General features: G+C 41.3%; 1 protein-coding gene across 2 annotated transcripts in view; it reads left to right on the top strand.

Moving 5' to 3' along the window:
- LOC139749116 (RNA-binding region-containing protein 3) overlaps positions 1 to 17819 on the top strand; it is a 75447-nt gene that overhangs the window by 53054 nt on the left and 4574 nt on the right. For both annotated transcript variants that reach the window (XM_071662709.1, XM_071662710.1), the window contains exon 6: positions 6169 to 6322. In XM_071662709.1, coding sequence (XP_071518810.1) covers positions 6169 to 6322 — 154 coding nt within the window. The remainder of the gene's footprint in view (positions 1 to 6168; positions 6323 to 17819) is intronic.

The raw sequence follows: 17819 nt of genomic DNA, 5'->3' as shown, positions 1-17819 counted from the left end.
AAAATACTTAAATTCTGTCACCTCTTCCAGTCTTTCTTCCCCCATATCTATAACAAGTTAGTACACCTTCTCTCACTCTATAGGGCTTTGCAAAATCTCTACTTTCAAGCACCATTACCTTAATTTTACTCTAATTTACCTTCAGTCACTTACACTAACACACATCATAAAACACACAACCTTCTGCAACTTCTCTTTACTCAGCAAACAACACAGTATCATCCACAAACAGGCTTGTCACTAGCCACTATACCTCAACACCACACTTCATCTCTACACCCATTTTACCTAGTTTTGTTTTTCTCTCTCTTATCAGTCCATCCATATGTATGCTCAAAAGCCATGGTGATATCACATAGTTCTGCCTCACACTCACATGTATACCAAAACTTTCAACTCTCCATCCACTCTTGCATATGAATTTGCTCCTGTAGGGAAGGCTTTCACACCATCCAACAATTGTTCCTGTTCTCCAGCTATCCTTAATACATCTCAGAAAGCATGCCACTCGACTCTGTCATACACTTTCTCCAGATCCATAAAAGCTACATACAGCTTTGTACCTTTTGCAAGATACTTTACAACAGTCCTTCTCACCACAAAAAAGTAAACCTCCTTGCCCCTCACTTATTTTGCATTTAGCCACTTCCATAACTGTCATTCAACAGTCTTACATACACTTTTCCTGGTATACGTAACAGACTTGTTCCCCTGTACTTAAGTTTTCCTGGTGTACTTAACATTTATGGATCTGGAGAAGGCATATGATAGGGTTGATAGAGATGCTTTGTGAAAGGTTTTAAGAGTATATGGTGTGGGAGGTAAGTTGGTAGAAACAGTGAAGTTTTTACCAAGGATGTAAGGCATGTGTACAAGTAGGAAGAGAGGAGAGTGACTGGTTCGCAGTGAATGTTGGTTTGCGGCTGGGTGTGTTATGTCCCCATGGTTGTTTAATTTGTTTATGGATGGGGTAGTTAGGGAGGAAATGCAAGAGTTTTGGAGCAAGGGGCAAGTATGCAGTCTGTTGTGGATGAGAGGGCCTAGGAAGTGTCAGTTGTTGTTCGCTTATGATACAGCTTTGGTGGCTGATTTAGGTGAGTAACTGCTAAGGATGGTGACTGAGTTTGGAAAAGTGTGTGAAAGGAGAACTTGAGAGTAAATGTGAATAAGAGCAAGGTTATGAGGTTCAGTAGGGTTGAGGGACAAGTTAATTGGGATGTAAGTTTGAAAGGAGAAAAATTGGAGGAAGTGAAGTGTTTTAGATATCTGGGAATGGACTTGGCAGCAGATGGAACCATGGAAGCAGAAGCGAGTTACATGGTGGGGGAGGGAGCAAAGGTTCTGGGAGTGATGAAGAATGTGTGGAAGGAGAGAACGTTATCTCGCAGCAAAAGTGGGTATGTTTGGAGGAATAGTAGTTCCAACAATGTTATTTGGTTGTGAGGCATGGGCTGTAAATAGGGTTGTATGGAGGAGGGTGGATGTGTTGGAAATGAGATATTTGAGGACACTGTGTGGTGTGAGGTGGTTTGATCGAATAAATTATGAAAGGGTAAATGAGATGTGTGGTAATAAAAAGAGTGGTCGAGACAGCAGAAGAGGGTGTATTGAAATGGTTTGGTCAAATGGAGAGAACAAGTGAGGAAAGATTGACAAAGACGATATATGTGTCAGAGGTGGAGGGAATGAGGAGAAGTGGGAGACCAAATTGGAGGTGGAAGGATGGAGTGAAAAAGATTTTGAGCAATCGGGGCCTGAATATACAGGAGGGTGAAAGGCATGCAAGCAATAGAGTGAATTGGCACGATGTGGTATACTAGGGTCAACATGCTGTCAGTGGATTGAACCAGGGCATGTGAAGTGTCTGGGGTAAACCATGAAAGGTTATGTGGGGCTTGGATGTGGATAGGGAGCTGTGGTTTAAGTGCATTACAGATGACATATATAGACAGTGTGAACGAATGTGGCCTTTGTTGTCCTTTCCTAGTGCTACCTCGTGCGCATGGGGGGGGGAGGGAGGTGCTGTTTTTCATGTGTGGCGAGGTGGCTACTGGAATGGATAAAGGCAGCAAGTATATGCACATATATATATATATATATATATATATATATATATATATATATATATATATATATATATATATATATATATATATATATTATCCCTGGAGATAAGGGAGAAAGAATACTTCCCACGTATTCCCTGCGTGTCGTAGAAGGCAACTAAAAGGGGAGGGAGCGGGGGGGGCTGGAAATCCTCCCCTCTCGTTTTTTTTAATTTTCCAAAAGAAGGAACAGAGAAGAGGGCCAGGTGAGGATATTCCCTCAAAGGCCCAGTCCTCTGTTCTTAACGCTACCTCGCTAACACGGGAAATGGCGAATAGTTTAAAAGTTTAAAAAATATATATATATGTCGTATGTAAGTAGAAGAGATGGCCAGAGAGTGTTATTGGATTAAGTGTTAATTGATAGGCGCACGAAAGAGAGACTCTTGGATGTTAATGTGCTGAGAGGTGCAAATGGAGGGATGTCTGATCATTATCTTGTGGAGGCAAAGGTGAAGATTTGCAGAGGTTTTCAGAAAAGAAGAGAGAATGTTGGAGTGAAAAGAGTGGTGAGAGTAAGTGAGCTTGGGAAGGAGACTTGTGTGAGGAAGTACCAGGAGAGACTGAGTACAGAATGGAAAAAGGTGAGAACAAAGGACGTAAGGGGAGTGGGGGAGGAATGGGATGTATTTAGGGAAGCAGTGATGGCTTGCGCAAAAGATGCTTGTGGCATGAGAAGAGTGGGAGGTGGGTTGATTAGAAAGGGTAGTGAGTGATGTGATAAAGAAGTAAGATTATCAGTGAAAGACAAGAGAGAGGCATTTGGACGATTTTTGCAAGGAAATAATGCAAATGAGTGGGAGATGTATAAAAGAAAGAGGCTGGAGGTCAAGAGAAAGGTGCAAGAGGTGAAAAAGAGGGCAAATGAGAGTTGGGGTGAGAGAGTATCATTAAATTTTAGGAAGAATAAAAAGAAGATTTGGAAGGAGGTAAATAAAGTGCGTAAGACAAGTGAAGGGGGCTAATGGGGAGGTGATAACAAGTACTGGTGATGTGAGAAGGAGATGGAGTGAGTATTTTGAAGGTTGTTTTATGATAGAATGGCAGATATAGTGTTTTGGTTGAGGTGGTGTGCAAAGTGAGAGGGTTAGGGAAAATGATTTGGTAAACCGAGAAGAGGTAGTAAAAGCTTTGCGGAAGACGAAAGCCGGCGAGGCAGTGGGTTTGGATGGTATTGCAGTGGAATTTATTAGGAAAGGGGGTGACTGTATTGATGACTGGCTGGTAAGGTTATTTAATGTATGACTCATGGTGAGGTGCCTGAGGATTGGCAGAATGCTTGCATAGTGCCAATGTACAAAGGCAAAGGGGATAAAAGTGAGTGCTCAAATTACAGAGATATAAGTTTGTTGAGTATTCCTGGGAAATTGTATGGGAGGGTATTGATTGAGAGGGTGAAGGCATGTACAGAGCATCAGATTGGGGAAGAACAGTCTGGTTTCAGAAGTGGTAGAGGATGGTGGATCAGGTGTTTGCTTTGAAGACTTTTAAAAATGTATGTGAGAAATACTTAGAAAAGCAAATGGATTTGTATGTAGCATTTATGGATCTGGAGAAGGCATATGAGAGAGTTGATTAGAGATGCTTTGTGGAAGGTATTAAGAATATATGGTGTGGGAGGCAAGTTTTTAGAAGCAGTGAAAAGTTTTTATCGAGGATGTAACGCATGTGTACGTGTAGGAAGAGAGGAAAGTGATTGGTTCTCAGTGAATGTAGGTTTGTGGCAGGGGTGTGTGATGTCTCCATGGTTGTTTAATTTGTTTATAGATGGGGTTGTTAGGGAGGTAAATGCAAGAGTTTTGGAAAGAGGGGCAAGTATGCAGTCTGTTGTGGATGAGAGAGCTCGGGAAGTGAGTCAGTTGTTGTTCGCTGATGATACAGTGCTGGTGGCTGATTCAGGTGAGAAACTGCAGAAGCTGGTGACTGAGTTTGGTAAAGTGATTGAAAGAAGAAAGCTGAGAGTAAATGTGAATAAGAGCAAGGTTATTAGGTACAGTAGGGTTGAGGGACAAGTCAGTTGGGAGGTAAGTTTGAATGGAGAAAAACTGGAGGAAGTGAAGTGTTTTAGATATCTGAGAGTGGATTTGGCAGCGGATGGAACCATGGAAGCGAAAGTGAATCATAGGGTGGGGGAAGGGGCGAAAGTTCTGAGAGCGTTGATTAATGTGTGGAAGTCGAGAACATTATCTCGGAAAGCAAAAATGGGTATGTTTGAAGGAATAGTGGTTCCAACAGTGTTATATGGTTGCAAGGCGTGGGCTATGGATAGAGTTGTGCGGAGGAGGGTGGATGTGATGGAAATGAGATGTTTGAGGACAATATGTGGTGTGAGGTGGTTTGATCGAGTAACTAATAATAGGGTAACAGAGATGTGTGGTAATAAAAAGTGTGTGGTTGAGAGAGCAGAAGAGGGTGTTTTGAAATGGTTTAGTCACATGGAGAGAAAGGGTGAGGAAAGATTGACCAAGAGGATATATGTGTCAGAGGTGGAGGGAATGAGGTGAAGTGGGAGACCAAATTGGAGGTGGAAATATGGAGTGAAAAAGATTTTGAGTGATCGGGGCCTGAACATGCAGGAGGGTGAAAGGTGTGCAAGGAATAGAGTGAATTGGAACGATGTGGTATACCGGGATCGACGTGCTGTCAATGGATTGAACCAGGGCATGTGAAGTGTCTGGGGTAAACCATGGAAAGTTCTGTAGGGTCTGGATGTGGAAAGGGAGCTGTGGTTTCGGTGTATTATTGCATGACAGCTAGAGACTGAGTGTGAATGAATGTGGCCTTTGTTGTCTTTTCCTAGCGCTACCTCGCACAAATGCGGGGGGGGGGAAGGGGTTGTTATTTCATGTGTGGCGGGGTGGCGATGGGAATGATTAAAGGCAGATAGTATGAATCATGTACATGTGTATATATTTATATGTCTGTGTGTGTATATATATGTATACGTTGAGATGTAAAGGTATGTAAATTTGCATGTGTGGACATGTATGTATATACATGTTTATGTAGGTGGGTTGGGCCATTCTTTCGTCTGTTTCCTTGCACTACCTCGCTAACATGGGAGATAGCGACCAAGTATAATAATGAAATATATATACGAGTGGATGGACCATTCTTTGTCTGTTTCCTGGCACTACCTCACTGATGTGGGAAATAGCGATTAAGTACAATAATAATACTTAACAGACTTATTCCCCAACTCCTATTAATGAATTTTTTATTGCACAGGACTACACCACTAAAATCCTCACCAGACACCACTTGCCAAATATTTTCTTTCACTTTCATGTTATCAAGAAACATCCCAAGATAGGGAATAATTTCTTGAAAAGTATGTCTCCTCTTTGTGAAGATGGCAGTATAATATTTGTGTTCATCTACATCATTATTTTCATCCTCTACTTACTATTGTTTGTTAGTGCTTTCAGTCCTAGTTGCAACTTAGTAAAGTAAAATCATCCAGAACTATGAAATATTTTCTCATTTATTTGGAGGTTGATACGCTTTTACCTGAACACCCTATGCTTATCACTGGTCAATGCATGTACTAATTTGCTTCATATCCTCCCTATCAGTTCTCTTGATATAATTTTGAGGAAGGCTCAACATGGGTATTCCTCCTTCTCATCACTGACCCTTCCACCTTTAACCTCCTCACCCACTTTCACTGCTTCCTTTTTTCTCCAGCTTACCTCTTTAGCTCATTCTTCTTATCCCATTTTCTCTAACTTCTTCCCTGTTTTCTATAATGGTTAAGTGTTACTTGAGCTCTCACTCCCTTGCTTATACACACCTCCAGCTTCCTGCATTAATGACCAAGGCTTCACAAACTTGTTGCTCCATTTGATGCTGCTGCTGCTTTTGGTAGTGGTGTTGACATGATAATGGTTGTAGTATTGGTGTTGTGGTGGCTTGATATAATGGGGTAGTGTGGTGTGTAATGTGACAATCCTGTTGCTTCTGCTGCTGTTGTATTCCTTCTTCAAAATAGTTACAGTGCCTATTCCTTTTTAATACCACACCACTTCTGTTGTACTTAACGAGGGTCAATTTCTTTTCACAGACTGGCCTCTGCTAACAGTATTCAAAAATTACAAGTCAGGTGAGCCATCAACTAAACTATATATCAAGAATTTGGCCAAAACAACTAATGAAAAAGATTTGAAATATATATATGGACGGTATATATTTTGGCAAAATGAGGAGGAAGCTAATGGGTAAGTAAATTTTCACTAGGTTATCAAATTTCTGATGTATTATTGGTATCTCATATTGAATACTGATGTATGGAAGCAGCTATTTCTGTGTTAAAGCAGGATGATTCATGCAAAATATAGACACTGTTTGAAGCTAGTACACACAATGTCTCATGTTAGAGAACTAAGCACCTTAACAGTTGGCACAGAATGAAGCTTGTAATAATGCCTTCCCATGACTTACAGAGTTGCCATCTTTTTACTAGAGCACTCTAAAAATTGAGCGAAAGAATTATGAGAATTCCCTTCTTGAGATCACACTATGTAGACAGGATACAAAGAAAGGAAATGTGAAAAGTCAGAGTTTTGGGAAAACATTTATGAATATGATATTATTTAACCTTTCTGGTTTGCATTTGATTTTTTTCCTTCCTCCTTTTATAGAAAACTTTATATTTTTTTTCTCAATTTATGAAAAGGGGCACAAAATGTATTAATCATATTTTATTTTTCAATTTATGAAAAGGAGCACAAAATATATTAGAATAATTACTTTTTCCTTGTGAATTAAGTCTAAAGTTCTCCTAGTTTAAGAAAAACACTTTATTTACTGGATTGGCCAATCCATAGTATGTAAAGAAAATCCCTAACTTTTTTATTATGTAATAAAGTGAAAAAGAGAAAATTCATATCCATCAATTTTCTTAAAAACTGAGCATCCATCCCTATTTTAGGAAAAACATGATTTATGTATTGGCCAATCCTTTACTGTATACTGTTGGCATGGGCTGATGTGGGTGCTAGGGAAATGCAGGTGGTACACAACCCTCCACTGTGGTCACTAGTGGCTTATTAAGGCCTTCAGACAGCTCCAATTCTCTAAGTTGTTATCTAAGGCCAGCCAATGGAACCTACAGCGTAAACAGAATTCAGATTTTGGTGGGAAATTATGTGTTGAGATTGACACCAATAGTGCTCTGTTGCATAATTGTAGATTGGCACCAGTAGCACTAAAAGGATTCCTGGTAATTAATTATAAGTAATCTAGGGTGAATGTTCCCAAACAGATTAAGCTACCTGTGGAACAAAGGCTATGAATGGAAAGTTGAATGTGTAATCCCAAATCACTTCACTTTCATTATTACTATAGTGAAGATTGATGGAAGGTATAAATTGCTCAGTAAATACAGAACTTTTTAAAGAAGAGTTGAAAGATGCTTTTTTTTTTTTTTTAGAAAGGAATGTAGGACTGAAAGAGTGGAGTGAAACAAGGGAGCTTAGTAGAATAACAATTTTGGAACTTTTTTTTTTGAGAAAGTGAAAATTTATAGAGAAAAAATAAGAAGCACCTTTTTTAAGTGCAGAAGGCTCATATTTCATTTTAATACACTGGGCATGGGGTCAAGGAATAGTGTGAGTGATTTAAAGTCTATATTACCTAATCTACTCCATTAAATTGGCAGTGGAATATGAACCACTCACATTCATTCATTCTATAGCTTTCATGTGTAATGCACCAAAGCTATAGCTTCCTATCCACATCCAGACCCCAAAGACCTTTCCATGGTGTACCCCAGATGTTTCAAATGCCCTAGTTCAGTCTACTGACAGCCCGCCAACTCCAGAGTACCACATCGTTCCATTACACTCTATTCCATACATGCCTTTCACCCTCCTGTATATTCAGGCCCCGATCACTCAAAATTTATTTCAATCCACTCTTCCACCTCCATTTTGGCCTCCCACTTCTCCTTGTTCCCTCCACCTTTAACACATATCTCTTTGTCAACCTTTCTTAACCCATTCTTTCCATATATCCAAACTAATTCAACACACCCTCTTCTGCTCTCTCAACCATGCTCTTTTTATTACCACACATCTCTCTTACCCATTCATTACTTACCTGATCAAATGAACTCACTCCCCATATTGACCTCAAGCAATTCATTTTTGACACATCCACCCTCCTCTGCACAACCCTATCTATAGCCCATGCCCTGCAACCATATAATATTGTTGGAACTACTATTCCTTCAAATATACCCATTTTTGCTCTCCAAGATAAACATTCTCTCTTTCCAAACATTCTTCATTGTTTCCCAAACCTTTGCCCCTTCCCCCACCATATGACACACTTCCACTTCCATGGTTCCATTCCCTGCCAAGTCCACTCCTAGGTATCTGAAACACTTAACATCCTACAAATTTTCTCCATTAAAACTTACGTCCCAACTAACTTGTCCTCAATCCTGCTGAACCTAGTAGCCTTACTTTTATTCACATTTACTCTTAGCTTTCTCCTTTCACACACTCTTCCATCTCAGTCACCAACTTTTGCAAATTCTCACTTGAATCAGCCATCAGTGTTGCTCATTGGCAAGCATTAACTGCCCAATGCATTAACTGACTCACTAACCGGGCCCTCGCATCACTAACAGACTGCATACTTGCCCCTCTCTCCAAAACTAATGCATTTACCTCCCTAATCATCTCATTCCTAAACAAATTTAACAACCATGGTTACATCACACACCCTTGCTGCAGACCGACTTACACTGTGAACCATTCACTCTCCACTCTTCCTTCATATGCACTCCTTAAACCCTTGATAAAAACTTCTCTGCTTCTAACAGCTTACCTGCCACACCATATATTCTTAAGACCTTCCATAAAGCAGATCTATCTACCCTACCATATGCCTTCTCCAGATCCATTAATGCCACATACAAATTCATCTTTTTACCTACACGTTTCTCATTCTTCAGAATAAAGACCTGATCCATACATCCTGTACCACTTTTGAAACCACACCGCTCCTCCCCAGTATGATGTTCTGTACATGCCTTCAATCTTTCAATCAATACCCTCTTATAATATTTTCCAGGTATACTCAACAAACTTATACCTCTGTACTTTGAACATTCATCTTTATCCTCTTTGTCCTTATACAATGGCAATATACATACATTCCTCCAATCCTCAGGCGAGTCACCATGATCCATACATACATTAAATATCCTTACCAAGTAATCAACACCCTGTTTCTTAATACATTCAACTGCAGAACCATACAATCCTTCCGCCTTGCTGGTTTTCTCTGAATATCATCTTCCACAAGGCTTTCACCAACTCTTCTCTTTTCACCAAAACACTCTCCCTGACCATCTCGCTTCGCATACCATCCCAACTCAAACACCTTACATCTACCACTCTTATCATCTTATTTTCATCATTCCTTCAAAATACTAACGAAAGAATGGCCCAACCCACCCACATACACATGTATATACATACACGTCCACACACGCAAATATACATACCTATACATCTCAGTGTACACATATATATACACACACAGACATATACATATATACACATGTACATAATTCATACTGTCTGCCTTTATTTATTCCCATTGCCACCTTGCCACACATGGAATAACAATCCCCTCCCCCCTCATCTGTGCGAGGTAGCGCTACGAAAAGACAACAAAGGCCCCATTCGTTCACACTCAATCTCTAGCTGTCATGTGATAATGCACCGAAACCACAGCTCCCTTTCCACATCCAGGCCCCACAGAACTTTCCATGGTTTACCTCAGATGCTTCATATGCCCTGGTTCAATCCATTCACAGCACGTCGATCCAGGTATACCACATTGTTCCAATTCACTCTATTCCTTGCACGCCTTTCACCCACCTGCATGTTCAGGCCCCGATCACTCAAAATCTTTTTCACTCCATCTTTCCACCTCCAATTTGGTCTCCCACTTCTCCTCATTCCCTCCACCTCTGACACATATATCCTCTTGGTCAATCTTTCCTCTCTTATTCTCTCCATGTGACCAAACCATTTCAAAACACCCTCTTCTGCTCTCTCAACCACACTCTTTTTATTTCCACACATCTCTCTTACCCTTACATTACTTACTCGATCAAACCACCTCACACCACATATTGTCCTCAAACATCTCATTTCCAGCACATCCACCCTCCTGCGCACAACTCTATCCATAGCCCACGCCTCGCAGCCATACAACATTGTTGGAACCACTATTCCTTCAAACATTACCATTTTTGCTTTCCGAGATAATGTTCTCGACTTCCAAACATTCTTCAAGGCTCCCAGAATTTTTGCCCCCTTCCCCACCCTATCATTCACTTCCGCTCCATGGTTACATCCGCTGACAGATCCACTCCCAGATATCTAAAGCACTTTACTTCCTCCAGTTTTTCTCCATTCAAACTTACCTCCCAATTGACTTAACCCTCAACCCTAATCTACCTAATAACCTTGCTCTTATTCACATTTACTCTTAACTTTCTTCTTTCACACACTTTACCAAACTCAGTCACCAGCTTCTGTAGTTTCTCACATGAATCAGCTACCAGCGCTGTATCATCAGCGAACAACAACTGACTCACTTCCCAAGTTCTTTCATCCACAACAGACTGCATACGTGCCCCTCTTTCCAAAACTCTTGCATTCACCTCTCTAACAACCCCATCCATAAACAAATTAAACAACCATGGAGACATCACACATCCCTGCCGCAAACCTACATTCACTGAGAACCAATCACTTTCCTCTCTTTCTACACGTACACATGCCTTACATCCTTGATAAAAACTTCTCACTGCTTCTAACAACTTGCCTCCCACACCATATATTCTTAATACCTTCCACAGAGCATCTCTATCAGCTCTATCATATGCCTTCTCCAGATCCATAAATGCTACATACAAATACATTTGCTTTTCTAAGTAGTTCTCACATATATTCTTCAAAGCAAACACCTGATCCACACATCCTCTACCACTTCTGAAACCACAATGCTCTTCCCCAATCCGATGCTCTGTACATGCCTTCACCCTCTCAATCAATACCCTCCCATATAATTACCAGGAATACTCAAATAACTTATACCTCTGTAATTTGAGCACTCACTCTTATCCCCTTTGCCTTTGTACAATGGCACTATGCAAGCATTCTGCCAATCCTCAGGCACCTCACCATGAATCATACATAAACAACCTTACCAACCAGTCTACAATACAGTCACCCCCTTTTTTAATAAATTCCACTGCAACACCATCCAAACCTGCTGCCTTGCCGGCTTTTGTCTTCCGCAAACCTCTTACTACCTCTTCTATGTTTACCAAATCATTTTCCCTAACCCTCTCACTTTGCACACCACCTCGACCAAAACACCCTATATCTGCCACTCTATCATTAAACACACTCAACAAATCTTCAAAATACTCACTCCATCTCCTTCTCACATCACCACTACTTGTTATCACCTGCCCATTAGCCCCTTCACTGAAGTTCCCATTTGCTCCCTTGTCGTACACACTTTATTTACCTCCTTCCAAAACATCTTTTTAGTCTCCCTAAAATTTAATGATACTCTTTCACCCCAACTCTCATTTGCCCTCTTTTTCACCTCTTGCACCTTTCTCTTGACCTCCTGCCTCTTTCTTTTATACATCTCCCACTCATTTGCATTTTTTCCCTGCAAAAATCGTCCAAATACCTCTCTCTTCTCTTTCACTAATAATCTTACTTCTTCATCCCACCACTCACTATCCTTTCTAATCAACCCACCTCCCACGCTTCTCATGCCACAAGTATCTTTTGCGCAAGCCATCACTGCTTCCCTAAATACATCCCATTCCTCCCCCACTCGCCTTACCTCCTTTGTTCTCACCTTTTTCCATTCTGTACTCAGTCTCTCCTGGTACTTCCTCACACAAGTCTCCTTCCCAAGCTCACTTACTCTTACCACTCTCTTCACCCCAACATTCTCTCTTCTTTTCTGAAAACCCATACAAATATATATATTTATTTATTTATTTATTTATTTTGCTTTGTCGTTGTCTCCCTCGTTAGCGAGGTAGCGCAAGGAAACACATGAAAGAAATGGCCCAACCCACCCACATACACATGTATATACATACACGTCCACACACGCAAATATACATACCTATTCATCACAACGTATACATATATACACACACACAGACATATACATATATACACATGCACATAATTCATACTGTCTGCCCTTATTCATTCCCATCGCTACCCCGCCACACATGAAATAACAACCCCCTCCCCCCAAATGTGCGCGAGGTAGTGCTAGGAAAAGATAACAAAGGCCACATTCGTTCACACTCAGTCTCTAGTTGTCATGTAATAATGCACCGAAACCACAGCTCCCTTTCCACATCCAGGCCCCACAGAACTTTCCATGGTTTACCCCAGACGCTTCACATGCCCTGGTTCAATCCATTGACAGCACGTTGACCCCGGTATACCACATTGTTCCAATTCACTCTATTCCTTGCACGCCTTTCACCCACCTGCATGTTCAGGCCCCGATCACTCAAAATCTTTTTCACTCCATCTTTCCACCTCCAATTTGGTCTCTCACTTCTCATCATTCCCTCCACCTCTGACACATATATCCTCTTGGTCAATCTTTCCTCACTCATTCTCTCCATGTGACCAAACCATTTTCAAAACACCCTCTTCAGCTCTCTCAACCACATTCTCTTTATTTCCACACATCTCTCTTACCCTTACATTACTTACTCGATCAAACCACCTCACACCACATATTGTCCTCAAACATCTCATTTCCAGCACATCCACCCTCATGTGCACAACTCTATCCATAGCCCACGCCTCCCAGCCATACAACATTGTTGGAACCACTATTCCATCAAACATTACCGTTTTTGCTTTCCGAGATAATGTTCTCGACTTCCAAACATTCTTCAAGGCTCCCAGAATTTTTGCCCCCTTCCCCACCCTATCATTCACTTCCGCTTCCATGGTTACATCCGCTGCCAGATCCACTCCCAGATATCTAAAGCACTTTACTTCCTCCAGTTTTTCTCCATTCAAACTTACCTCCCTATTGACTTAACCCTCAACCCTAATCTACCTAATAACCTTGCTCTTATTCACATTTACTCTTAACTTTCTTCTTTCACACACTTTACCAAACTCAGTCACCAGCTTCTGTAGTTTCTCACATGAATCAGCTACGAGCGCTGTATCATCAGCAAACAACAACTGACTCACTTCCCAAGTTCTTTCATCCACAACAGACTGCATACTTGCCCCTCTTTCCAAAACTCTTGCATTCACCTCCCTAACAACCCCATCCATAAACAAATTAAACAACCATGGAGACATCACACACCCCTGCCGCAAACCTACATTCACTGAGAGCCAATCACTTTCGCCTCTTTCTACACGTACACATGCCTTACATCCTTGATAAAAACTTCTCACTGCTTCTAACATCTTGCCTCCCACACCATATATTCTTAATACCTTCCACAGAGCATCTCTGTCAACTCTATCATATGCCTTCTCCAGATCCATAAATGCTACATACAAATCCATTTGCTTTTCTAAGTAGTTCTCACATACATTCTTCAAAGTAAACACCTTATCCACACATCCTCTACCACTTCTGAACCCACACTGCTCTTCCCCAATCTGATGCTCTGTACATGCCTTCACCCTCTCAATCAATACCCTCCCATATAATTACCAGGAATACTCAAATGACATACCTCTGTAATTTGAGCACCCACTCTTATCCCCTTTGCCTTTGTACAATGGCACTATGCAAGCATTCCACCAATCCTCAGGCACCTCACCATGAATCATACATACATTAAATAACCTTACCAACCAGTCAACAATACAGTCACCCCCTTTTTTAATAAATTCCACTGCAATACCATCCAAACCTGCTGCCTTGCCGGCTTTCGTCTTGCGCAAAGCTCTTACTACCTCTTCTCTGTTTACCAAATCATTTTACGTAACCCTCTCGCTTTGCACACCACCTCGACCAAAACACCCTATATCTGCCACTCTATTATCAAACACACTCAACAAACCTTCCAAATACTCACTCCATCTCCTTCTCACATCACCACTACTTGTTATCACTGCCCATTAGCCCCTTCACTGAAGTTCCCATTTGCTCCCTTGTCTTACGCACTTTATTTACCTCCTTCCAAAACATCTTTTCAGTCTCCCTAAAATTTAATGATACTCTTTCACCCCAACTCTCATTTGCCCTCTTTTTCACCTCTTGCACCTTTCTCTTGACCTCCTGCCTCTTTCTTTTATACATCTCCCACTCATTTGCATTTTTTCCTTGCAAAAATCGTCCAAATGCCTCTCTCTTCTCTTTCACTAATAATCTTACTTCTTCATCCCACCACTCACTACCCTTTCTAATCAACCCACCTCCCACGCTTCTCATGCCACAAGTATCTTTTGCACAAGCCATCACTGCTTCCCTAAATACATCCCATTCCTCCCCCACTCGCCTCACCTCCTTTGTTCTCACCTTTTTCCATTCTGTACTCAGTCTCTCCTGGTACTTCCTCACACAAGTCTCCTTCCCAAGCTCACTTACTCTCACCACTCTCTTCACCCCAACATTTTCTCTTCTTTTCTGAAAACCCTTACAAATATATATATTTATTTATTGGATGGTATTTATTAAAAAAGGGGGTGACTGTATTGTTGACTGGTTGGTAAGGTTATTTAATGTATGTATGACTCATGGTGAGGTGCCTGAGGATTGGCGGAATGCGTGCATAGTGCCATTGTACAAAGGCAAAGGGGATAAGAGTGAGTGCTCAAATTACAGAGGTATAAGTTTGTTGAGTATTCCTGGCAAATTGTATGGGAGGGTATTGATTGAGAGGGTGAAGGCATGTACAGAGCATCAGATTGGGGAAGAGCAGTGTGGTTTCAGAAGTGGTAGAGGATGTGTGGATCAGGTGTTTGCTTTGAAGAATGTATGTGAGAAATACTTAGAAAAGCAAATGGATTTGTATGTAGCATTTATGGATCTGGAGAAGGCATATGATAGAGTTGATAGAGATGCTCTGTGGAAGGTATTAAGAATATATGGTGTGGGAGGCAAGTTGTTAGAAGCAGTGAAAAGTTTTTATCGAGGATGTAAGGCATGTGTACGTGTAGGAAGAGAGGAAAGTGATTGGTTCTCAGTGAATGTAGGTTTGTGGCAGGGGTGTGTGATGTCTCCATGGTTGTTTAATTTGTTTATGGATGGGGTTGTTAGGGAGGTGAATGCAAGAGTTTTGGAAAGAGGGGCAAGGATGAAGTCTGTTGGGGATGAGAGAGCTTGGGAAGTGAGTCAGTTGTTGTTCGCTGATGATTCTACTTTGTCGCTGTCTCCCGCGTTAGTGAAGTAGCGCAAGGAAACAGATGAACAAATGGCCCAACCCACCCACATACACATGAATATACATAAACTCCCACACATGCACATATACATACCTATACATATCAATGTATACATATACATACACAGACATATACACATATGCACATATTCATATATGCTGCCTTCATCCATTCCTGCCACCACCCCGCCACACATGAAATGACACCCCCTTCCTGCCGCTTGTCCACAAGGAAGCAGTAGGAAAAGACAACAAAGGGTATACTTAGACTTTAGCTGTCATAGGTAATGCACCAAAACCACAGCTCCCCTTCCACATCCAGGCCCCACAAAACGTTCCATAGTTTAACCGAGACACTTCACATGCCCTGGTTCAATCCACTGACAGCATGTCAACCCCGGTATGCCACATCATTCCAATTCACTCTATTCTTTGCATGCCTTTCACCCTCCTGTACGTTCAGGCCCCGATCACTCAAAATCTTTTTCACTCCATCCTTCCACCTCAAATTTGGTCTCCCACTTCCCTCGTTCCCTCCACCTCTGAGACATGTATCCTCTTTGTCAATCTTTCCACACTCTATGTACTACCACACATCTCTCTTAGCCTTTCATTACTTACTCAATCAAACCACCTTACACCACATATTGTCCTCAAACATCTCATTTCCAACACATACACCCACCTTCGCACAACCCTATCCATCGCCAATGAGTCACAACCATATAACTTTGTTGGAACCACTATTCCTACTAACATACCCATTTTTGCTTTCCGAGATAACATTTTCACCTTCTACAGATTCTTCAATGCTCCCAGAACCTTCGCCCCCTCCCCTACCCTGTGACTCACTTCCGCTTTCATGGTTCCATCCGTTGCCAAATCCACCCAGATATCTAAAACAATTCACTTCCTCAAGTTTTTCTCCATTCAAAACTACCTCCCAAATTGACTTGACCCAATATGTCCCTAATAACCTTGCCTTTTCACTTTTAAATCTTAACTTTCTTTTTCCCAACATTTTACCAACTCATCACCAGTTTTGGGCAGTTTTTCAAGGGGAAACAGCAAACCAACCTGATCACCCCAACCCCAAACCCCAACAATTTAACTTCCCCTTTCCAAAAAGCTCTTTTTTACCCCCCCAAAAACCCCCACCTTATATTTTTTTTAAAAATTTATTTATTTAAAAATATATATATTATATTTAGGGATTGCGAAAAAAAGTTTTGGGGCATGAGAAGAGTGGGAGGGGGTTTGTTTAAAAGGGGGAAGTGAGGGGGTGGGATGAAGAAGTAAGAGAATTAGTAAAAAGAGAAGAGAGGGGCCCATTTGGACGTTTTTTTGCAGGGAAAAAATGAAATTGAGGGGGAGATGTATAAAAAAAAAGAACGGGAGGTCAAGAAAAGGGTGCAAGAGGTAAAAAAAAAAGGGCAAATGAATTTGGGGTGAGAGAGTATCAAAAAAATTTTGGGGAAAAAAAGTTTTTCTGGAAGGAGGTAAAAAAAAGTGCATAAAAAGGGAGCAAATGGGGAAATTCAGTGAAGGGCACAAAAGGGGGGGGTGTTAAAAATATGGTTATGTGAGGAGATGGAGTGAGTTTTTGAAAAGGGTTTTTTGAAGGGGTTTGATTAGAGTGGGAGATATTTGGGTTTTTTTGGTTTGGGGTGGTGGGGGCAAAGTGGAGGGTTAAGGGGGAAAAAAAATTTTGGGAAAAAAAAAGAGGGAGTAAAAGGGTTTCGGAAGATGAAAGGGGAAGGCAGCAGGTTTTGGGTGGTTTCAGTGGGAAATTTAAATTTAAAAAAAGGGGGTGGGCTTTATTGTTTACCCGGTTGGTAAGGTTTTTAATTAAGTAGATATGGGGAGGTCCCAGGGTTGGCGGAATGCGTGCCAAAAACCCTCATATTTTTTGGGTGGTATTTTCAGGGAATTTATTTAAAAAAGGGGGTGAAAGTATTGTTTTACTGGGTTTTGGAAAAGGGTTTTTTAAAAGGAAAGTAGGGCCATGGTGAGGTGCCCGAGGATTGGGGGAAAGCGTGCATTTGCCCCCATATTCCCTAAAGGCCCAGCCCTCTTTCTTTTCGCTACCCCACTAAAGCGGGAAATGGGAAAAGTAAAAAGAAAAGAAAAATATATTATTTTTTTTTTTTTTGCTTTTGTCGTGTTTCCCCCGGGTTTTCGGGGGGGTTTGGCCGGAAAAAGGAAAGAAAAGGCCCCAACCCCCCCCCATAACATGTTTTTACATACGTTCCCCAACCCCGCAAAAATAAACT

Source organism: Panulirus ornatus, chromosome 6, assembly GCF_036320965.1.
Source record: "Panulirus ornatus isolate Po-2019 chromosome 6, ASM3632096v1, whole genome shotgun sequence".
NCBI lineage: Eukaryota > Metazoa > Arthropoda > Malacostraca > Decapoda > Palinuridae > Panulirus > Panulirus ornatus.
This window is presented reverse-complemented; position numbering and strand designations above follow the sequence as displayed.